General features: G+C 38.2%; 2 protein-coding genes across 9 annotated transcripts in view; one reads left to right on the top strand and one right to left on the bottom strand.

Moving 5' to 3' along the window:
* wt1b (WT1 transcription factor b) overlaps nucleotides 1–25,204 on the top strand; it is a 117,397-nt gene that overhangs the window by 7,334 nt on the left and 84,859 nt on the right. For all 8 annotated transcript variants that reach the window (XM_073929453.1, XM_073929450.1, XM_073929446.1 and 5 more), the window contains exons 2-3: nucleotides 1,280–1,390; nucleotides 3,817–3,958. The gene's annotated coding sequence lies outside the window, so the exon portion shown is untranslated. The remainder of the gene's footprint in view (nucleotides 1–1,279; nucleotides 1,391–3,816; nucleotides 3,959–25,204) is intronic.
* qser1 (glutamine and serine rich 1) lies at nucleotides 2,913–24,236 on the bottom strand. The gene is made up of 13 exons (XM_005169967.6): nucleotides 23,814–24,236; nucleotides 19,484–19,584; nucleotides 19,249–19,404; nucleotides 14,411–17,857; nucleotides 14,057–14,304; nucleotides 13,652–13,768; nucleotides 13,425–13,558; nucleotides 12,104–12,324; nucleotides 10,176–10,313; nucleotides 9,342–9,439; nucleotides 6,805–6,951; nucleotides 6,608–6,703; nucleotides 2,913–3,951 (listed from the first exon to the last, which is right to left on the bottom strand). The coding sequence occupies exons 1-13, from the start codon at nucleotides 23,894–23,896 to the stop codon at nucleotides 3,811–3,813; spliced, it is 5,127 nt and encodes a 1,708-aa protein (XP_005170024.1). The 5' UTR covers nucleotides 23,897–24,236; the 3' UTR covers nucleotides 2,913–3,810.

Genomic DNA, 25,204 nt, shown 5'->3' with positions numbered 1-25,204 from the left:
TGCAGAACAGTATCAGAAGAGGTCTTTTCTGTACCATATAAGGTACAACTTTTACAAAGGTACAAAACTGTTCCTCAAGAAACATTAGTTGTACCACAGTGTACCTTTTTCTGTAAGTGTACAATAGCGTGAATTGTAAAGTCTTGTAGAAACATTTTACACTGGGAAAATAATTTTTAAGAGTTCAGTTGACATGAATGTTAATAGAGATGTTTAGATGAGCTTAATATTGTGTGACATAGATTAGAAGTAGATTTCTGCGCATTTTTTATTCATATAACTGTATAGTGAGGATAGTATATAGTAGCCAATCAGAGGTGTTTAGAAGAGTCGCCACTGAAAACCCAGGATTTGTTGATAGCTTGCACCTACTGGTTGAATGCTGCATGTTTTTTTAATCTTGATTTTATATATATATATTTATATATATATATATATATATATATATATATAAACTAGCAATATACACTACCTGACAAAAGTCTTGCCTATCCAAGTTTTAGGAACAACAAATATTAACTTGACTTCTATTTGATCATTTGGTATCAGAAGAGGCGTTTATGCAGGACTTCCAGAGTTCATCAAAATTCTTTGGATTCATCTTCAAAGCCTCCTCCATCTTACCCCAGATATGCTCAATAATGTTCATTTCTGGTGACTGGGCTGGACAATCCTGGAGCACCTTGACCTTCTTTGCTTTCAGAAGCTTTGATGTGGAGGCTGAAGTATGAGAAGGAGTGCTATCCTGCTGAAGAATTTGCCCTCTTCTGTGGTTTGTAATGTAATGGGCAGCACAAATGTCTCGATGCCTCAGGCTGTTGATGTTGCCATCCACTCTGATGTACCCCCATACTGAATGTAACCCCAAACCATAATTTTGTCTTCACCAAACTTACTGATTTTTGTGAGAATCTTGGCTCCATGCGGGTTTCAGTAGGTCTTCTGCAGTGTTTGTGATGATTGTGATGCAGTTTAACAAATGATTCATCAGAAAAATCCACTATCAGCCATGTTTCCAAATGATCAACTAGAAGTCAAGTTATTATTTTTTGCTCTTACAACGAGGATCAACGACATGACTTTTTTTTCAGGCATAGTGTAGGTAGAACATTAATTTCACATGCAGCTTTTGCAAACATGCTTATATTACAGACCATTCAGACAATGCACTTCACAATTCATCCAGTGAAGCTGTGGGAACTTGAGCTAAAAATTAACCAGCCTCTCCCTGTTCAGCTATGTGAGCATGCTGAGTAATATATATCATCCCTTTCCACAGGTCACATCTACTGTCCAGTGAGAAATCTGCAGCATCAAAGGAAGAGGAACAACAACAGAGATGACAAAAGCAAATTTCAAACAATAAGACTTCCTGTTTGAGTCCCGTGAGGTACAAAAACTTTCACTTCAACTCTTCTACTCTCTTTGAGGATTTGAGGTCAAGGTGCACGCCAGTCCTTGTATTTCGAGTTGTGATAATGAAGTATTGTGATATTCAATGTTTTGGTCATCTGTTATCTAACAAACGCCGTCAGTCTACGTCAAGAGCCCCTATGATGCTGTTTCGCTAATAGCTGGGAACTGATAGCAGAATGCTGATAGCAGGACAATCTGAAGTGGACTGAAAAGCACAGACAAAACACAAAGATCAGTGGTTACTGAAAGCCGCTTCAAAGAATAAAAAACGAGTGGTTTTACTTAAGTAAAAGATAATAACATTTTTATTCTTTTATAGTATTATACTGTAACAGCAGCTAACAATTTTTGGTTCCCAGAATGTTTCCTGTTGGTTAGCTAGCAAAGCCTTTTTTTCATGGAAAGCAAATGTTCCCACTAGGTTAGAATAATATTCCCAGAATTTTCTCGTTTAGTTTCTTTATAAATTGTTTAAAAACATCCATACAAATTTCTAGTAAGGTTAGTTTTTGAAAACTAAAAAAAGAACCTGCATAAAATGTCCCAATAACAAATCTAAATGGGAACTATATGGAAAAGACTTTCATTTTTACACATACACCCACCGGCCACTTTATTAGGTACACCTGTCCAACTGTTCGTTAATGCACATTTCTAATCAGCCAATCACATGGCAGCAACTCAGTGCATTTAAGCATGTAGACATGGTCAAGACGGTCTGCTGCAGTTCAAACCGAGCATCAGAACGGGAAAGAGAGGGGATTTAAGTGACTTTGAAAGGACACAGAAAATTGCTTTGTCCCAACTTCGCATACCATCCGTCCTGAATAGTATTCAAAAATAGAATATTTATGTCCCAAATTGTAGTATGTCGAAGAGTATGCCAAAGGTTCCAGGATGGTTTACTAATACTATTTTAAATTACTATTAATTAATATCTATGGAGAATTTTTAAATCAAGTTTTCCATGTTATATATCTGCAACAGCAATGTGACCTTATATGATGATATGTTTTGACAAACTTCTGAATGCATAATTATCCAAAGACCTGAGGAGATTTCTCATGAATGGCGGAGTAACCTGCTGCTGCGTCTCCAATAAGGTAGATAATTAAATATGAAAGAAATGTGGACGATGTGTTGAGATGATTGACAGAGCTCATAACTAAGCAACATAACGATCTGTTAACATGGAAGTAGTAAGTCCCAAAGCTTGCATGCTCTTCTGTTGCACAATCAAAAGTATATACTTTTTCTTCACAATAAAAATACACACTTTTAGGGCATAGTACAAGTATGCGAATTGGGACGCAGTCAATTCCTTGCTTCAGGGTTGCAAAATAAGGAGCCATCAAGAGCTGAAATTGGCACCTAATATCATCCGCATAAATGACTTTTAGATGGGTTTTGAAAAATGATTTCTATCACTTGCTGCCATCAAATGTCAGCAATCAGCTTCTCTGATCAAGTATAAATGATATACTCACACAGATTGCTCATTTGGTAGGAAATTTATTTGCACATGTCAGCAAAAAACATTGTAGTGTGTAACACGGCTACACTTGAAAAAGCAAAAAACTAATCCAATGCTGTCGGCACAGTAATTCGCTTAAAAACGTCGGCAAATTTGCAGAATCACCAAGTAAAAGTAATTTCTATATGTTGTATACAATGTGCATATGACATAAACGGATAGGCCGTCTACAAACGTACGACAAATGACCACAATATTTCCTTCAGTGAAAAATACATCTATCTGTGAGATAAAATAAATGTTCTGAAGAAGAAAGAGAAGACAAGTATAAAGAGATTTTACCTCGAGGAAAATAGTTTTAAGTAAATGCTTTTTTTTATTACAATGAAATCTCACGAAAGCAGTTTTAGAATTGCACCAACTCCGTTACAACAGACAGAGTTTAAAAAGCACGTTGGGTAAGTGTTCTATATCACGCCATGAGAATGACGAACAAGCTCTCTATACAAAAATGTACAGTGTCATATATAAATTTGGCATTCGGTTTTAAAAAATGGATGTTTTACATATATATCTATGTATAATTGTGTTTCTATACTCACCCAAACCATAATTACAGACTGATATTAGGTTCTCAGCAAGACACGCTGCATTTCATAACAGATCATCAGTTCTGGCCCTTACTGATAAAAAAAGGACACGGACATTGAATACTCAACTACAGCTAGTTCAACCAAAACAGGTTGTCGTGTAAAACCATCGTCTCTGTGGATGTCAGAAAAGGCAGCCGTTTGGTCTATTAATTTTCTTTTGTTAAAACCCTCACAGTCTCTTCATACTGACGTCTGTCCTCAGTAATGCAGGTTCATCAGATTTATGAATGCTTATTTTCATATGATCAGCATGATCTTGGCTTCTGTTTAAAGGCAGGCCTGCTGCACCTGTGTCAGAAGCTCCCCGAAGCGATCGAACAGGCCCTCGACCCACGATCTGTTGCCCATGCAGGTCTGCACCGTCTCCTCCTGCCCCAGGTCTCTCCCCCGCGACTTCAACAGCTCAATCTGACAGGTGACAGAGAAACACACTGAAGACACACAGTGCAATGGTACTGCAAAACACACTACATTAATCCACTGTCGTAAGAAAACAAATGCCACGGTCCAGCTGTTAAAGTGTTTAGTTGCAACAACTAGTCATATGCCAAATTCAACACCTGCCAGCCCGCCAAATGTAGGTAGATTTCAGCTGTGGCGGGTTAGACAGACACCCCCACTAGCCACTTTGGCTGCCTCCTCCCTAAAGATTAGAATTTTAGTTTAAGACTGGTTGTCAATATGCGAGCAAATGTGATCTTAGAACCGAGAAGCAGCCCGATTTATAATTGTTCGAGCGAGCAAAAGAAAGGTGAATATCGATAGAGAGAATGAGACACAGGCGATCATTGCTCACTGATGTTGTGAGCGAGGCACAGCTGAAGTGATGCACGCGAGCGCTTATAAGCTCCTGTTTCCTTGCGCAAAACAACCGTGCCTGAAAACGCAACTAGTGCGATTGTTTCTCTTTAAAATAGATTGGAAAAAAGCGGTGCTCGTTCACCCACAGTCCTGCTGCTTTCAAGAGATCTCCAGATTTTTTTTAGAAGCAGTGTTAACCATTCTTTGAACAAATTATTAATGGGCCCAATGTTAACCGTGTGCACATGATCATCCTCTCACTATCGCTCACAGAATGTTTTTCACTTGCAGTTATTTTTATTAATATGGTTTAATTATCATCCTTTACAGTAGCATCGTTTCAATAGGAGATTAATTAGTCATTTATCTATAGTTACCTGATGATCTGGGACCTTTAACCTGGACAAACTACTGTGTATAGTTGTAGATAAATGAGAATCATTTTTTAAAATGTCAATTGTTTTTTAAGAACATTTTTGTTGAATAAAAGTGTATGTGAACAGCTATATTTAGGTTGTTTTGACACATTTTTTAACATTTTTGGCAAGGGAATAATTAGTTTGGTGTGGTCAGAGAAAAAATGGTAAATCCTTCGTGTTGAGCCCTAAAACGTCATGTGAAATTAAAAATAAAATGTTAAGAAGGCATGTGAACTAAGGATGCTCATTACGGTTAACTTACCGACAACCGCCACTATTAATCGAATATTAACGATTAACTGGTCAGATTAAGATTAAATTGGTATTAAATTTAAAAAGAATTGACGTTCTTATGTCTCAAGATTATGTCTTGATATGTAGTTTCCTCTCTGACTCACAGTTCAAGTGCACTGCGGTGATGAAAAGGCAATGACAATGCGCGCATATGTTGACTTTTTGTTTACAGTTTTGTTGTTTAAATATGCATTAATTTGCACATATGCTTTATAAGCTGTAAAATGAAAGCAAAAGCCTATTTGTTGTGTTTATGACACAGATCCAGAAGGCGATCAGTATTTGGCATCAACTCGTCTGTATCAAACAGCAATATTCTTCTTCCATTTTGCTTCTTTGGCAAATATGTCTGTAGGCACGTGTGGTTACACGTTACCATCCCACGAGTTAACAAATATGTGTTGCAGTTGCACATTAAGGGGCCAATCACAGCAAACACGCTTTTCCATTCCAAAAACGTGTGGCGCACCTCACCGACTTTAATGCTGACAAGGAAAAAAGAAGCGCGGTGCACTTTTTCATGTCACTAGGAACATAAAATAAATTTCGCTATCTATCTTGTTAGAGTTGTAATATATAATAATATTGTGATATTCAACATTTGTTAAGTCATACAGCTCTGGATTACTTGAATCAGCGAGCACTAGTCTCTGCCTTTAAAAGTTCTCTGTAGTTGTCTTGACAACACAAACACTGCTGCTCTGGGATGAGCCTCGCGCAAAACACTTGCGGCTGTTGGTAAACCATTCAAAAGATGCCCCTCTTAACGCAAAAAAAAATGCATTCGATCGACCCCACATGCAGCCAAACTCTAAAAATATATAGCATAATATTTTTTAATCAATTAACTGATACCATTAATCAGTTACAAACACACCCTTTCGGTTAACGGTTAATCAATTATTTTGAGCATCCCTATGTGGACATAACACATACTTTAAATCAAATAATTTTAGCATGGAAAATTTATGCATATAAAATATATTTTTCCAACAACAAAAATACAGAGTGACTAGTAATGTTGCCACAGAGGCTGGTGATCAAAAAAGTTAATGTCAATCCCTGCAAATATTCAATATATCATGATAATTAGCATGTACAATATTGATATCATGGGCACATTTAAGTACAATTAACTACATTTAACCTAGTCAACATTCATACTACAAATACACTCTAAAACACTGTAAAATTGGTGAGTGTGTGGCACAGGGCTGTTCTTCACTCTGAAACGCACATCATACCAAAATATAGAGTATTCAATTCACTAACATCACAGCCTCTGATCTGATAATCCCACTGAGCTGTATCATGATTTTAGTTTTATTACAACTGATTCTGCAACCACCGTTACGTATTTCTAACCATTTGAAAAGGCAAGGTAATTTACCACAGAGGATAAAACAAGACACGTCAGAGCTGATACCGATACGAACCCTGCTAGTCAAAACAAGATAACTTTCAAATATTCCCAGAGCTTGTCAGCAAGGACTGGTAGATTGGTTATCCTTCCAGAAACACACACACAAACAAACAGAATGAAGCCTCACCTCCTCCACACACATCAGGTATGTGTGGTACTTATAGTGTTGTAGAGAGTGATACAGAGAGAACCACTTTGTTTTCTGCTGATCCACTGTGTATTCCTGGAGGAATGAGGAGAAATGAAAGTGTCTGAAGTGATCTAAAGCTCACCTCCTAGTGGTCAAAAATTAAACTAGTTGAGAAAACAGCCAGCAATACTCACCAGGGGAAGTTTGCTGGGGGATTTTGAGGGCTTCATAGTTTTCTTGTTATAAGCTCTTCCACTTAACCGGACTTTAAAAACAGGAGTCTCACAGTCTGTCTTCAGCTCGGTGACCACAGACAGCTCAGGAAAACAGTCTAATGCGTTCTGCCAGACAAAACAAGATGAATTAAAATAATTACATCTTGTAAACAAATGCACTTGTGTGTTTTCATATATATATATATATATATATATATATATATATATATATATATATATATATATATATTCAGTTCAAGTGTAGACCATTTTGAGGGATATAAACAAATACAATGGTCCCAACATATTTCCTGTTTTACATTTTTAATTTATATAGCTAACTATGGCTAGAATCCAAAAAGAGCCACATATTGATAAATAATGTTATGATAGCTGCTTTACATTAAATTATGATTGAATTGCCTCTTGTTACAGTTATGAAATAGTTTGACAACAAGCAGGAAATGCTCATGGGCCAATGACATCACCACACTGAAATGGTCTGTAGCGCTTCTCACAATAATTATCATTCCAAAGCAGCTTCACAAAAGGTGCACATCATTACAATTCAGTCAAAATCAGTAAAAGTTTAGGAGTTGTGTAGACGATTGGCAGTATATAAACGTAGTTAACCTGCACTTTACTTTTATCCACAAGTAGAAATTTTTCTTTGGCTTTACCACACAACCAGATCAGCGTTCACATTATACATATCACAGAAAAACAGGCAACACAAATACATTCAATATCATCACATAAATCATATTAAAAACTCAAAACCCTATTCATAGCCAGTATTTAAAATTCTAATGGCACAATTATTCTCAATAAATACATTTCATTTAGTTGTATTTGTCCTTTACCTACAGATGGACTGGCTATTTTTACGATACAGAAATCATGTTAAAATTCACAACACATTCAACCAAATTCTTGTCTACCATCTCGACTCACACTAAATTGTAACCTCCTAATAAGATATAATCTCTGCATTGCTTTTTAAAAAATACACTCTACATTTCCAGCAAATGCCAATTCAATATCAATAAATGTTCCTAAATATGTAAAACATTCAACTGTCTCTATTTTATGTCCCTCAAGGACCAGAAGTTTCAACCCTTGAGTAAGAACTAGTTTATTTCTGCTGATAACCACCTAAAAATGTATTAAAATGTATCTCTGGTAAACTAACCAACAAGTGCCATATCATCTGCATATTTGAATAGCTAAAAACCTGAATTTAGGATCTCAAGTACATCTGTGTAGAGAAATATAGTCTGTATACATTATATAGTCTCCTTCCAAAAGAAATAATATTTACATGTAATAATAATAATAATAATAATAATAATAATAATAATAATATGTTCAGTGAATTATATTATTGTATTGGCCAATTTCATCAGTCCTATGATTCATTAGTATTGGGATAGATGACCCCATAATGTTGCTTAACAATGTTTCCATCTTGTGTGCATTTATTCTCTCTGCAGAACATAAGAGAAAATGTTTTGAAGAATGTTGGTAACCAAAACGTTGGTTGTGCCCACTGACTATTTGTTTACTGAAAAAATAATACTGTGAAAGTCAACGGGGACAGTTACAGAAAAGTTGTGTACAGGGTTGGCAGTATATAAATGTAGTTAACCTGCAGTTATACAGTATATAGTGTCCTTCCAAAAAATATTTACATGGAATAATAAGAATACATGTTCAATGAAGTATATTTGTGTATTGATTTTGCGTATTTGTGTATTGGACTTTTCCATCAGTCCTATGATTCATTAGTCTTCGGATAGATTACTCTAAACATGGAAACCATTTGCTTTACATTTGTTTTCAGCTTGTTTTTGTGTTAACACAAAAGAAGAGATTTTCAAAAATGTTGGCAACTAAAAAGTTGGTTGTCCCCACTGACTTTTTGTCCATTGAAAAAAAATACTATGAAAATCAATAGGGACAGTTGCAGTTGCAAGAAAAAAGTATGTACACCCTTTCTGCATAAATTGAACATAATATGTGTTCTGATCTTCATCCAATTCACAATAATACTAACACAGTCTGCTTATACTAAGACTTTTGTGTTGTGTTTTTATTGAACACAACCTGTAAACATTTACAGTGCAGGATGGAAAAAGTATGTGAACCTTTGGGTTTAACACCTGGTTGACCCTCCTTTGGCAGCAATAACCTCAGCCAAGTTTCTTGTAGTAGGGTCAAAAGGGATTTTGAACCATTCCTCCTTACAAAACTGTTTCAGTTCAGCAATACTTCAGGCACTCCTAAACGATGAATCTTCAGACTAATTTGAGAGTTCCTAAAAATTAGATGATGTTAAAGTTGTATTATGAGACCATGTAAGTGTAATTTAACCTTGGATGTACATCATTTATTGTGGGAGACCTCCAAAACTAAACGAGGAAACTTCATAGTAGCATAATAGGCGCACTTTATATTAGATTAACACCATACATTAAAGCAGAACCCTGATGTCGAAATGGAAAACAGTGACTCACTTTGAAGATCTGACCCATGCGTAGTTTTGGCAGGAGCCTCCGCCTGTTGTCTGTGATCATTCCATCCACCCTCTTCATGTGTGGCAGCAGCAGCTCATCTGCAAACAAAAATGTCAGTCAGTTTTACCACATATACAATGGAAAAACATAAGAGTGTGCACATCTAGGAAAATCCTAAAGGCAGGTGCTCGATCAAGCCAAACACAATAGAAAATGTCACAAAACTCGGCACACAGCCACTTTAGCTCTCAAAAGGCTAATTTAATTGGATAACATGGTTAATTGGTATTTCATGGATGAAGACCTTGTAGGTTGAAACCTTGTCCAATTATATTAGTCATTTGAGAGCTAAAGTGACAGTGTGCCACTTTGTTTAGTAAATTGTAAATTAATATTTATTGTAATGACCCTGATTTTCAGTCACGTCAAGTGAAAACCTTTCTTATGTTGACTTATTGTAATTTTTTAAGGAAAAAAATGAAACAATACTCAAAAAATGAAACATCTATTAAGTTTACCCAAACAAATACCTAGCAAATGCAGTACATCCACAGTAAGGGAGAACTTCCAAGTAGAAGTACTTTCCTGACCGATAACATTTAAAAATGTACAGCCCAAATTATGTAAAAAGTAGTTACACAACAGAAAATGTAGGCACACTGCCACTTAAGCTATCAAAAGACAAATTTAACTGGACAACATGGTTAATTGGTCTTTCATAAATGAACACCTTGTAGGCTGAAACGTCCAATGAAATTTGTCGTTAGAGAGCTAAAGTGGCAATTTTGTTTACCCACATCAACAAAACAGAGAGTCTGATGATGGACTCCTCACCGTTCTCTCGCTCGAGTGCGTTCAAGACGTCTGCGTCCAGAGCTACGCTGACCAGCAACTCTACGAAGCTCTTAAAAGTCTCCTTCATCGTTCTGGTGTTCAGAAAGCGAGAGGCGAAAGGAACCGGTGGTGTAAACTCTGAAAACAAAAGATAGGACTGATTTAAATAGATAGTTAAGCACCCGAAAATCAACATTTTCTCACTATCTACTCATCCTCAGGTGGTTCACGACCTTTGTGTTACCTTTTTCTTTTAAACACAAAAGAAGAATGTTAGTAAACAGTAACTATTGACTTTCTTAATGTGAAATTAATTATCATGGAAGTCAATGGATAGCATTGAATGGTTCAGCATTTTTTTAAATAACTTCTTTTGTGTCATTACAGACCGGTTAATAAAGATGAAAGAAACTCAAACAGGTTTGTGAAAAGTGAAGGCTGAGTAAATGATGACGGTTGAACTATTTCTTTAAATATGTAAACATGATTGACAGAAGACTCCAACTAAAAATAATATTCAGTGAAACAATAGTTTATATAAAAAACTTATACAATCAAAAATATATACAATCATCTGATGATATATTAGATAAAAGAAATACAGCGCAGCAAATTAAAAGTCATTTTAAATCCGTATACTTTGTCACTACCCTTCAAACTACTAGGTTTTACCCATTGGCCAGCAAGTTTTTAATCATATTAAATAAAGTTTAATATGATCGCTTACTCTTTTTTGTCTTTTTTTATAGGTCAGTCATTTGCTGATTTGTCATTGTGTTAACGTGCTCAACAGAAATGACTGTGATTGGCCGTGAAGGCCATCAGTTCACCGAACTCACCGCTGTTTACCGTGTGTAACCACAGATACAGGGACACTAAAGCATTTTAAAGACTTGATTCATCAGAGGATCGCTCGTATGTCAGCTTAAAGACGAATCAGCTAATCGACGTAAAACGCTTCAGTGTCCCTGTATTTGTGGTTACACTCAGTAAACAGTGGTTAGTTTGATGAACTGATGACCTTTACGGCCAATCACGGTCATTTCTGTTGAGCATGTGAACACAATGACAAATCAGCACTGTTTAAGAACATGCTTAACAGTTTTATAATTTTAAATTAACATAAGATGAGTGCAGTTTCTGTTTTTAGGCAAAACATTTATTACATTCTATACATTTGTAATGGTCCCATTTTTTACTGTGGTGGTCTAACTAATATGCATGTACACTTAAATGAATAATTTGTTACAATGTACTTAATGTGTAAATACATGTTTTTACATAGTACTCATGATTGATTAAATACATGCAAGTACATCTGTAATTAATTTCTGTATTTACAATGTTGATCATCCCTACACCTTAAACCTACCAATACCACCAAAACTGTCCCAACCCTTACCCATATCCCACCTCAAGAGTAGTAGAAGTGTTCTGCAATACATTATGAATACAGTACAGTAAGTACATTGTATTTATTTTTTTTTATCAAGAACATAGTAATTAAGGCCCCTCAATATAAAATTGGACCTAATGTATTACTAAAAGCTTCAATAATTGTTAACAAAGACAAATTATTATTAGTTCAATATTACCCAATGAAACTGTAAAGTTTAGTGTTAGGGCGCGTGTCCACCCAATCGTTTTTTTTTTTTTTGCATTGCAGAAATGCGGTTCTAAAATGCCCAGCTGCGAGTGTTGTTAGTATTTATGGACATTTCAGGTCACGCTTTGTCGAACACCTCATTGAACGTATTTTTGCTGTTGCATTTACACAGCTTTACCCAGCAGATGTCCTTAGTGTGTGGAGACCGTAATTATTTTATACAATGAATCAGTTTGTGAAACAATTGGTTCAATTAGCTGAAAATTTACCACCTTTCCCATTCACTGATGTACAAGTTACATTTTTCTGTCACGCGTCTCACCATCATCCTCACTCACAGCCTCCGGCGAGGAGTCAGAAGGAGACGACGTGAACTCCTCTTTCCATTTCTTTCTCTTTTTAGGAGGCGGTTCAGCCTTGGCTTTGGGCTGCTTGGGTTTGGGTTTCGATAGAGCTTTCTGTTGTGCTGTTTTCTGCGTAGCACAGTCTGATGCGGTCGCCGCTGCGAATCGCTGGGCCAGAAGAGCTTTAGCCTGAGAGCTTCTGAAAAAAAACAAAGATCACAGATAAGGTCATTTATGGGGTCTAACATGTACATTCACTTTAACAGCACAGTCAACAAAAGAATGGTTTTGAGTTAAACCGAAATGTGTGGGATCAGTTTGATGTTGGACATTTCAAACATACTGGCAGGAGATTGATGTGTCATGGAAAAATATTTGGTTGAGTGGGATTGCACAATAGAGGCATGTGGCTCAGCTTGACATTTTAGTGGATAACAGCAAAAACATGATTGCTAACTCATTCGACCATATAAATGGTGAGAATCGTGCGATTCATTTCCATGAACACACTGGTCAAATTCCTGAATTCAGAAACAGTTGGTGATTTTTTTAAGTCACTATAAAACTGAAGCATCGACAAATCTTTTCTTCAGCATTGTGAGATGCAAACAAATGAGGAACAAAAAAAATCAGAAGCCAAAACTTCTGCAGTATTTGTGATGATTTGGATACAGCTCAACAGATGATTCATCAGAAAAATCTACCTTCTGCCATTTTTCCAAATGATCAACTAGAAGTCAAGTTATTATTTGCTGCTCTTACAACTGAGATCAACAACAAGACTTTTGTCAGGTAGTGTACACTGTTACCAAAATGTCACTTATACACACATCTGATCACAGACTATATTTCAATAGTCATCAGCAGCCAGTGCTTATTGCATCTGTAGCATCTATTGCCTCTGTGTTGTGGGTCGGTTTCTGTCACACATTTGTTTTTCAAGCATTTATGATGATGTCAGTAGATGTGGTGCAACAATATCCATACTCCCACCCACTTTAAACGTTAGTAAATTGGAGCGGTAAAGCAAAAAAAGCAGCATTAAACCGTAGTGAACCATACTTGTGATGTTTAGTGGAAAAGTGGCTTTAGTTCTATGCGCCGTTTATTGTTAAAAGGATGAGATGTGGGTGTGGAACTTAAAAAATGTAGAGGATAAGTATAAGGAGGAAAAGTCCTGCTTATGACACCAGCAACAGGTCTGTCATGAAAAAATCCTAATAATGAAATGTGCACAACCAAACTTTTCACAATAAAAACTGGATTCACATTAATAAATAAGACAGAAATGGCTCGTACCTCATTGAATGCATGGGCTTACATTGTGGTTTTCTGCTGCAAACCCGAACATACTCGCGTTTATTGACCGTGTCAAGAAACTTGACATGTACTCTCCTGTACATGAGCTTAGCATCACCGAAGTACCCCAGATACTGTAAAGAGCACATGACATTGCCAGTTGTTCACAGCATTTTCAGACATGCATTTGAAGTTTGCTGTGTTATATGTTATGCATTAGCACTTACACTGTTGGTGGCAAAAAACACTCGTTTTCCATCCCTGAGCTCTGGTACGAACTTCTGCAACAGGGCTTTTTGAACCTTCCAGATGGCTGGTGGTTCGACGCCTGCCTTCAATGTGACCTACAGCCAAAACACAACACATCAAAGGCTTACAGAGACAAAGGGTTTGATGAAACACAGTTAGGCTGTCTGGGTTTCGTCTAAGTTAAAAGAAGGTAGGTGAAAACGTCACTAACTGCTCAGCAACAACTGATACGTCACGTAAAAAATTTAACAATTAAGAATCAACATATACAGTCATTCACAACTCACTGTATTTCCATAAAATGAATCACTTTTATCAATAAGATCATTTAAGCAAGTGTTGATTTTATGATGACATCAATTGGCTCATAAACAGCAGCATACCGTTAGCCTTTCAATGTCCTCGTTCTTAACCACAAACTCATCACGTTCTCGGTACATGCCCTCCCCTCCACTATCTGACAGCTCCTCATCAATCAGGCCTTCGATAGCAACTGCATTCAGCTGAACCGCCAGCTTGTCTGTAGGCACATCCTTCAGTAAATCCTCAGCAGAAATCTTCTCTACAGACTTCTGTTGGTCCACAACTACAGGCTGTGTGCTGGAGGTCTGAAGCTGCTTCACATTGTCACCTGAAATGATTTTGATCAAATAGTGTTTCCATAAAATACATGAATGTCAGTACATCAATAATAGTTCATATTTTTTAAATAAAAGGCTTTGAAATGTCTTCCATACCCAACTTCTGTTTTTTGTCTGAGGGCTCGTCTAAAGATGAAAGTGCAGAAGTGATGCTCTTTTGAAGATCCTGGTTTTTCCCCACCGAATCTTCTTCATCAGAGGAAAATGATGGTAGGGTTTCCAGATTCCTCTGGAGCTCTTCATCAAGTCGCTTTGTAGAAATGACACTTTGAGGTTCCGGGGATATCAATGGGGTTACAGGAGGTGGAGGTTTAAAGGGAATAAGTAATGGATTAGGAGGCCTCTTGGAGGCTGAAGACTTCCTTGTGCGATTGGGTGACCGTATTGGTGGAGATGATAAGTTTTGTCTGGATCCAGATTTCAGAAAGTCCAGAAAGGAGCCCAGGAATCCAGTTTTAACCTCTGGCTGTTTTTCCTCAACCTCTTTTAACTTCTGACGCATCTTCTCCTGCTGCTGAAAGTTATCATGGGAAACCTCTGAGGCGGAGGTTGTACTAGTCTCATTGGCACGGGAATTTTGTCGCTTAACTTGTATGCTTTTCTTCTGAAATTTAGGCTGACCATTTTCATCTTCAGCAGTCTGCTTGGATGAACCCTTTGATCTGGATCGTTTTTTTGCAAGGCCATCAGTTGAATTTTCAATGATACTATCATTGGTTTTAAAACCTTTCAATTCTTTTTGTTGGCTTAGATTACTTGAAACATTTTCAGTAATATGATGTGGTGACTGGCTTTGCTGCTGATTAGCCAAATTAAAATCATTTGAGGTTGTATTACTTATAGCAAGTCCATTAGTATTCAAAGAGCCATTGCTAGAGTTTACAAAACGTCCTTTGGATAACACATCACTTTTCTCATGGGCATTTGCAACCTTATCAGATATATCTTGTGCAGATTTGCATCTTTCTTCAGGTTGGTTGTTAGAGTGTGAAAGTGTAAACACTTGATGTCCCTCAGTTTCTTCTTTGGAGTATGTTGTTTGAGCACCAATTACAGTCATGGCTTGTGGGTTAATTATCATATGCTGAGATGGGAAACTATTGTGTCGGTTTTCAGGTGACTGAAAATTGCACTTGGAGTCTACAGGGTTGGCTACTGATGACATGTCACCATCAGATGATGTGGATTTGACAAAGTCCTGTGGTGTGACGCCACAGGCAGCTGCAGTAGCAGCAAGGATGTCATCAACATTTGAGAGTATGTTTCTCTCATCTGCCAAAAGCATGGAGTCTGAAAAGCATACAGAATTGAGGGAAAAGTTTTGCTTTATGTCATGAGGACTTGACTGGTCCTTTAGTGTTGGGTCTTCTTTAGTGGACCCTGTTGAGTTGGGCACTTGGTGAGAGACAAATTGCTGGTTGTGACGCCCATTAATTGTCAAATTAACAGTGTCGCTGTTCATATGGACATACTGGACTGGTACAGACTGCATGTACATAGTCTGCTTGGGCTGATTCTGTGCTGTGGTGAGCACAGGCTGTTGCAGAACGATCATGTGGGAGGGATCGAGAAGAACTTGGGTAGTGCTGGGAACCCGGATGAACTGTGCTTGCCCCTCAGACAGCTGTCTGGGATCTGTCGTTTGAACTTGTATTATCTGTTCGTGATGGTTCTGCTGCTGAGAACTGGACCCTTTCAGAAGTAAAGTATGCTGTTTCAGCTGATCAGCACTCAAGGGTGCAAGGGTGGAGGAGTGCATTAACAAAGGAATACTCTTAGCATTGGCATTGGTAGTGAGTTCTTTAGTGTTTTCCATCTGTGAAAGGGTCTGCTCCTCTGTTCGAGAGTTACTACGAATAACACTTGGGGTGTTGTGCCTGTCTTCCATCTTCGAAACTACATAAATATCATTTTTTGCACTATTTTGTTCTCCAATTTCACTGGTTGAAATGTTTTGAGGGGAGGTTACCAAAGAGCCTTTTTGCAATGCCTGCACATCCTCAAGAGGAAGCTCTCCAGAGCTTGCTTTTGAGGGAAGAAACATTTGCTCATCTTCTTGGCGTGGTTTAATCTCAACTGAGGACTGATCCTTTGGTAAGACCTTGGTGTAAGTGGCAGCAGAAGAGGTTGACGACTGGACAGATAACAAGTACTTCTGCTGTAACAGAGCATTGTCTGTCTTACTACCAGGAGAGGACTGCATTAAGACGTAGTCCTGTCCTGGGTTAGAGGATGATAAACTTCGGGAATAATTTGATGAGAAGGAAGGGACAGATGTTAAAGACTGACTTGACACATAGTTTTGTGAAGGTATGCTAACAGATGCCGGCCCCTGGGTATAGAAACTAATGGTTGGCAGGCCCTGAGAGTGGCTGGAAGAATAGCTTTGAGAAGGACTTCCCATGCAATGAGTTTGCACATGTGTCTCATACCCTTCCCTGTTTCCCGAAGGGTGCAAATCCTGCTGCTGACTGGAGGAATAAATATGAGACTGGCTTACAGATGTCTCAGCTTCAGACTGACTAGCGAACGATGAGAGAGTTTTGTAAATGGAAGGAAGTTTTTCAGGCAAACTAGAAGTAAAGGCTTGTGTTTGGCTGAGGCTATTTGACAGGCTTTGAGATGTGATATAAGTATGCGAGGCACTAACGGAAACCAGGCCTGTAAGTTGCGTTGATGTGTATGGTTGCAACTGGCTAGCGATTACTGAGCTTTGTTTCTGTGTTGGAGAGGAGTAGCTCTGCGGCTGCAGGCCTGGAGAGCTTGTCTGGACTTGAGAGTCTGTGTCCTCACTGGGATGTTGTGCTATACTGGAAGAACCATCTTTAACCTTTACTCCAGTTGAGCTGGAAAACCCAGGGGAGGGGACAGAAGAAGCATAGGCCTGAGTTTGAGAAGCTGTCTTCTGTTGTGTAGTGCCATTTAGGGGTGAAGGGTCACCCACCGGACTGCAGGGTACGGGTGTGTGCGGGGACAGGTCCTGTTGATATGAAACGTCACTCTCATCATGCAGATAACCCTGTAGAGAGTGCTGAGCACTGTTGGCCAGCTGCTCCTGTACTGGCTGGGTGCTAGAAGGCCGCTGGTGGTGCTTGATCACACTACATTCACGCTGAAGTGCTCGTTCAATGGAGCCTGAGAAAGCCGGGCCACTGTAAGGCTGAGGGGCTTGCTGGGAACTGCCCAAGGATGCAGACAGCAAACTGAACTGGGGTTGAAGCAGATGTGGGGCTGATTCTTGTGCTGAGCGATATGTGGAGGACTGGGGTGGCAAGCCAACCCCAAGAGATGTACCACTAAAGGCAAGTGCAGTTTGCACTGTGTTCTGAGAAGACTTGAGCTGAAGCAGAGAGTCATTAGAGGATAGCAGACCATTTGAAGAGCTGAAAGTGCTGTCCTGAACACCAAGTGCTGATGCAGTGGTGAAACTTCTGGTAGGAAAGGCACTGGGATGCTGGTAGGATGAAAGCGCAGATGGTGTCGGAAACGTTCCTGATGGGTGCAGGGCTCCAGTAAGAAAAAGCTCTGTTGAGGAGTTTGCACCTACAAGAGAAAAATATTAAAAGTTTTGTGTACTGTAGGCAGTACTAAATTTGCAGGTCATTATGCTTCCTTACGCAATAAATGAACACATTAAAAACAGGGTCTTATCATAAGTAATCAAATCTTTGCTCGATTTTGTTAGATAAAAGTTCATTGTGCCAATTATACTGTAACTTACTTTAGTGCAAACAGGCATTCTATTGAAACTAAATATGGCATGGCCAGTAACAGTGAGCGGAGAGATTGGAGAATGAGGGACTTGTGCTATTTATACTTAATACCAGAATAACTAATGCTATAAGACCTTTCCATTCTGTGTGTACCACCTGCCACTCCACATACAACTGTCAGAAGTACCTGATCCCTTTGGTATGACTGTAGCAGTTTTAGTTGTGCATTTTAGCTAGGATTGTGTTTGTAAAACTGTCACAATGTAATTATGCAAGCATTGCAAAAAGTTATCAATAGATGACCTGATACAAACTATAACGGACAAACAAAACTGCAGCCCCTGTTTACAATGTAAATAATGTGCTATTTATTCCTCCATGCTATTTAATTTTACATGCATAGTAGTTTACAAAGGAGTTATAGACTACTTTTTCACTATTGTGCCAAATGGCCATTATGACAGTCAATATAACAGACAGGTGTGTGGTTCCAGTTGTAGTTATGCAAAGTTAAGCAAATGGTTAAGCAAAGAGAACTTGTTATGATCACCAGCAATCTCCCGGCTACAAATCGCTAGTAGACACACAGTTCAATAAAGAACTACAAATCTGCCAGTATATGGACTACAATTCCGGTCTAGCACCGCACGCACGCACCTGTTCCTCATTTCGTTGATTTCAAACACTCACGGCTGGCAGCTGCTCATGAACTGATTACATGAACTATTTATACAGCAAACACACACAACTCTCTGCTGAGCCTTGTTTATCTGTTTGTGAACTTTACGACGCGTTTCCTTTGCCTTGTCTTGCCGGTTTAGACCCTTGTTTTGTTTTACGTTGTCTGCTGCCTGCCTGTACTGACCATTCGCCTGTTATTTGACATTGACTCTCGGTTTACTAAATACATCTGTTTGCCCTGTGTTGATTGTTGCTCGCCTGAGCATTCTCTGTTCAATAAACCTGTATTTGGATCCACAACTCCCTTGTCAGCATCCCAATCACATTACAGAACCATTGGGTCCGATAGTGGAAAAAGTGACCCAGCAGCAAATAGGGTAGGTTAAAAATTATCAGATAAAATTCTAACATATAATACAAAGAAATAAAGGATGAAATGAACATTTTATTAAAATAAAATATAAAACACATGACGACATGACCCTTGAGTAGACTTCAGGGCTTCTCGAAATTAGACAGAGAGACCTAATATATTTTTACCAGTTTGCCAGGAGGGGCTTCGAAATGATGGGAGAAGAGTAGAGCCAGCAGGTCCAGCCTGAAGGCTACGAGATTCAATAGCAGAGAGGAAGTTCATAATCGATGATTCAGTAGTGTTGCTGCTGGCTGTGCTGTGCTGATTTGAGTCGAACACTCCTAAAAGAAACATACGACAGCTGTCAACGACTTTAAGCAATGACTATACTTGTTTCCCAGCCTGAGCCCCTTTGCTCACCTGTGGGGTGGTGCGTGGTGGTAAACGTAGACTGGTGACTAGAGGCAAAGCTCTGCCGCTGGACCAGCTCAGAGTCCAACTGTGTGGAACCATAACTTGAACTATGAAGTAAAAAGGTCAATTGAGATTTTGTACATTTAAAAAATCCTGCCACAACTATTCACTACGCTTATACAAAGATCTTTAGTTTTAGGAAAGGACCATGCACATTATATTATGTGGCGCTTATCATACACATTCAAACAAAAACTCATTTATAGTATAACCACTGATCTATATTGACCTTATTCTTTAACGCGGAAGTGCACTCGTTTTTGCGATTGTTTTATAAGTTCCGATTCAGTTGCCTATGGGAGAAATTATTAGGAATGATAAAAGGCAGAAAACATTTATATACTTGCACTAAAAAACAAGTGTGTTAATGACTACATAAAAAGTAAATTAATAATATAAGAAAATATCAGTTTGCAACATCAGACAGCATAACAAGCTGTTTTATGACCTGTTTCCACTGAGTGGTACGGTATGGTTCGGTATGGTATGGCGTACCTAACTGAACCGTACCACTTTTTCGGCACACTTTCGAAAGGGTACAAAAAGGTGGAGCTACACGCGCACCTGACCACTGATTGGTTACAGAGATACATCACGAACTGGTGGAGCTAGCCAGAGTGTAAACAAAAGAACCGCCATGCTTTAAATACACAACGAGACATTACATCGTAATACTATCTGCATATAATAACAAGCTCAAACAAACCTTGTCAATGTCTTGATGAACAGCCACAAAGGCAAGAAGAACAAAATCTGCTGTGTCTTGTTGTTGTTTTACAAGGCCGTCTAAAAGTGCGAGCGGTTTTAGCTTTCTCCAGGGAGCTTGCGATTGCGTCTATAATTGTTATATTGAACTTTATGAGCTGATGATAATAACGTGTGTGTGATTATTGAAGTGTCTTCGACATCTGATCCTTCCAGATTGTAAGGGTCTGTATGTGTTCATGTATGTTGCATTTATTTATTTATTTATTTATTTTATATAATTGTAGATGTTACAGTAGGTTATTTCACACCATCATTGATCTGCAGTTACAATCAAGTACTGTTCATAGAAAAGTTAGTAATAAACATTTATACAGAAGCATTTATATGTATAAAGCATCTGTTTTGTGAGAAATGCTTCTCTGTGATTTGTGAACGACCTGTACAGCTTTACTGTTGACATTTATTCGAGCAAGAATGACGTAGATTGAACTTTGTCAGACACCACACCCACCAAAAAGGGTACCCTTGGTAGTGGAAATGCAAGCCTGATAAAGGTGACCCCTACTGTACCAGCCAGTGGAAATGGGCCATTTATGTCTAAAAATCAATGGAAGTAAATGAGACCGGAAGTCTCGAGCCAAATAGATTGCAATGGGTGCACCCACTCGTACGTCAAGAATAAGGTCAATAGAATGATCTTCTCTATTATAGATCAGAGAGAATAACAAAAACAGACTATTTCAGACACAATAGTAGAAGTTACACAAGTTGGCAACGATGCTGGCAGTGGCTGCCTATTTTATATGCTGGTAGAGGAAACATAGATTTGGCTGTTTTATAGTGTGCATATTTAAACTGACATAAATGTACTGCAATAAAATAAACAATCATTATTTTAAATGTGCAAATTGGCATAAAAAAGTGAAATTGAAAAAAAGGCATAAGCTACAAAGATAATAGAGTTTGGATGGAGAAAACACATGGAAACTATTTCAGTTGGTTAGTCTGTCTGCTGTAATTTCACATCTCTTGCTAAATAGAGGCAAGGCTGTATTATACATTTTGCCAAATAAATATCTGCATAAGTAAATGTCACAGCCAGGGAATTGGTTTCCTAGCTGTTTTTAATGGCTTCAGTGTGGATCTGTGTACGGACATCGCAAACCAATAGAGTGGATTTCCATCAGCTTGCTCTAATCAGTTTATTTCAATTAATCGATTGATTTCAACTAGTAGTACAGCAGGAGGATTAATCGCTGAACCAACATTTACACTTGGATGTTTATTTGTAAGTGACAGTTGATCGTTTTAATGTGAAAGAAACAACTACTGAAAAGACTAACTTACGCCAAGGATGTCAAAAGGGCTTTACGTGACAATGTTAGTAATTACTGCTCTAAAAAGTGGAGGAAAAAAAAAAAAAAAAAAAAAAAAAAAAAAATATATATATATATATATATATATATACAACGGGCAAAATACGTTTAGAGCACATCAACATATTTCTAAAAGTGCTGTTGACTTGAAATTTTCACCAGATGTTCGTAACAACCAAATAAATCCATATATGCAAAAAAAAAAAAAAAAAAAACTAAGTCAGATTAGTTTACAAATTAAGTTATGTAATAAATGTTTAGTTAAGTCAGTTAAGTAATAAAATGAAATGACAGGAGAAAAGTGTTGAACACATGAAGAAAGGTAGGTGTAGAAAGAAAGGGAAAGCCCAGACAGCAGCTAAAATCTCTCAGTAGTTCTTTAGGAACTCTTTGCCCTTCCCTTCCTAATTGTAAATGATTATGAGATGCTTCAGTCTAACATCTACATTAGCAAGATGAAGATGAAACCATGGTGAACATTTCAGCAAGACACTGATCCAAAACACAGCCAAGGAAACTCTCAAATGCTTTCAGAGAAAGAAAATCAAGCTGTGGATTCTGTGGATTTGCCCAGCCAATCACCTGACTTGAATCCAATAGAGGAAACAAAATAAAGCTCAGATTTGATAGACAAAACCCAAAGAACGTCAAGATTTTTATAATCTGTTGAAAAAAAATCACATCTGAGCAATGCATGTGACTTCATTCTCTATATGAGACGCGTCTTTAAGCTGCCATCCTTAAATAAAGTCTTTCATATAAAGTATTAAATTTCAGTAGTTTAGAACTTTCTCCTTTTGTTGTTCCATTGTTATTACACAGAACTCATTTATCAGATTTTTTTATTATTATGTTTGTATTGTTTGGGTTTTTACCAAAATCTGCTTCAATTCCACGTCAACAGCTCCATCAGAAATATTAACCCCAACAAAAAACATGACGTGTCTATATTTTAGAATAATGTAAATATTTGTATATTTGCTATAACTATTCTCCCTATCAAACTGTACTGTGTTTTACCATTAGACAACATTCTCAATTAACTTCTTTTAAAAAGAGAAAACACAATCTCATTCCTGCTCACTGGCCATAAAATTAAATTAAGGCCACTGATCTCTGCTGTGTTGTGTCCATTTAAATCTCATCAGAACCATTTAAAAGCCATGCATTTTGCATGCTATGACAGTGTAATAAACTTAAAGTCCCTTGTTATGATTGTCAAACCATCTGGTGCTTAAACTTCTTGTATATTGTGATAAGCTGGAATATAACTTGAAAATGTACATAAGAATTACTATAAAACGTATAGACAAAATTGTCCTAAGACAAGAATGGCTATTGTTGAATAGGTTCAGGATTTGAGGTTTTGATTCCCTTCAAACGTTGACTACAGTAATCATAGACGTAATAAACTGGGAGCATTATCTTTTCACGGTTCAAGGTGTTCAAGTTTTAGGGAGATTTAGATATGAAAAGTACAGTAAATCATAATGAGTATTTTAAAGAATAGCTTTAAAGTATTCCTCTACGCTAAAAAAGTGTGTCAACTGTAATGCATCTACCAGAGGTTTGCAACCTGTTTACATTCAGACACATGCACTGTTTTCACACTTATTTATTACACTTATTATATATCACGACTATTACATTTATTAACCGACTTGAACGCCGTTGCAAGATAAAGGGAAGCATTTTAAGCATATAAAATGATGCAATGACACCAAAAGTGTGAAATTTGAAGGTAAATCAATGACAGATATATTTGTTTTCCACAAAATACACACTTTTTGTAAAGTTGCAGACACGTGGCCCTTCTGCAACACTGATCGATCAATTGTTTACAAACCTCCACCATGTCTGCACACACTCAGACTGCTGTATAACTTCACATATGACAGTACAATTCAGCTGACACAGATCTTACTCTGAACTTTCTGATGATTCATGCGCAAAATAATACAATGCAATGAATAATAATGATTACGCCGTAAGAGCAATGCGCATTTAAAGGTGGTCAGAGGTTTGAGGATTTAGGCAAACATCAACACAGCGCGAAAAAGTCGAGCTATAAACGCATTAACACCGTTGAGTCTGCCTTTATGTGTGTCTTGACACTTTTACGTGTGTGTGTGTGTTTGGTTAGGCCTTCCATCACCGGAGTTTTCCTCGGGAAGCGACCCGCCCTCTCGTACCTGGGTTTGTAGGCCCAGCCCGCGGTCTGAGCCGCCGCGCTGCCCGGCTCAGTGAAGCTGGAGCTCGGGTAGTTCCTCTCCATCCTCCGCCTGGGATCGGGAATGACGCGCGTCTCCCGATGCAGTCGCTCATTCAACCGAGCGTGCAAAAAAATCACATATTTCTCCAAACGCGGTGTGTGATCCGAGTGCTGGTCCCGGACGGCAGATTTGGGCTGTGGATTAAGCGCAGGGTGAGAATCACTGCTCGGGGCCCCCAAACACAATCACACAGAGACCGAAGCGCCAATGCATCAAGTCCCCATATTGGCGTTTTTTTTATTTTTCCCAAACATTCACTTCCGACAAACTTTAGTTGGAAGTTTTCAGCCTTTTCTCTCCTTCTTTCTCTCTCTCTCTCGCTCTCTTTCTGCACGCGCACTCACACACACGAGCGCGCGCAGCATGAATCCCTGTGGAGACTTTAGATACAGTTACTAAAAATAATACAATATTACTAACTCTTACAAAATATTACTCTTAATTGCTGTAATACACATTTGTATGACAGCTAATTACACGTTTTCTACTTTTCTTTTTGTTCTCATATTCCAAGTTTTATTTATATTTACTATATTAAACTTGCTACTGTATGAAATACTGTTATACCTTTTTTTAAATTACATTATATAACAATTTAGTTATTGCGATGAATGTACAATGCACTTTAAGACTTGCCTAAAATTTACTATTTTTGTAATATATATAATGAAATAGGTTACCAAATGCTAATAAAGGTAATTTCCTACAAGTTCAGACAGGTATGATGGTAAAGCTTTCAAGCTGTCTTGCTTTTATTGATAGTGATATGGTTTACTTTTTGTTGAGAAGCATTGTCCTGACCAGTGTTCATGAGGGCATTACAAGTAACGTGAGTTACATAATAACGTTACATTTCCAAATAATAAGTAAAGTAATGCATTACTTTTAAAAATTAAGAAATAATATCTCATCTCATCGACGTCCACTTATTCTGAGCCAGGTTGCAGGGGCAGCAGTCTTACGAGAGAACTCCAGACTTCCCTCTCTCCAGACACTTCCTCAAGCCCCTCCAGGGGGATCCCGAGGCGTTCCCAGGCCAGCCGAGAGACATAGTCCCTCCAGTATGTCCTGGGTCTTCCCTGAGGCCTCCTCCCAGTGGGACATGCCTGGAACACCTCCCTCGGTAGGCGTCCAGGAGGCATCCGAAACAGATGCCTGAGCCACTTCAGCTGACTTCTCTCAATGTGGAGAAGCAGCGGCTCTACTCTGAGCTCCTCTCAGGGGACAGAGCTCCTCACCCTATCTATAAGAGTGCGCCCTGCCACCCTGTGAAAGGGAACTCATTTTGGCCGCTTGTTTCCAAGATCTTG

Source organism: Danio rerio, chromosome 18 (assembly GCF_049306965.1).
Source record: "Danio rerio strain Tuebingen ecotype United States chromosome 18, GRCz12tu, whole genome shotgun sequence".
NCBI lineage: Eukaryota > Metazoa > Chordata > Actinopteri > Cypriniformes > Danionidae > Danio > Danio rerio.
This window is presented reverse-complemented; position numbering and strand designations above follow the sequence as displayed.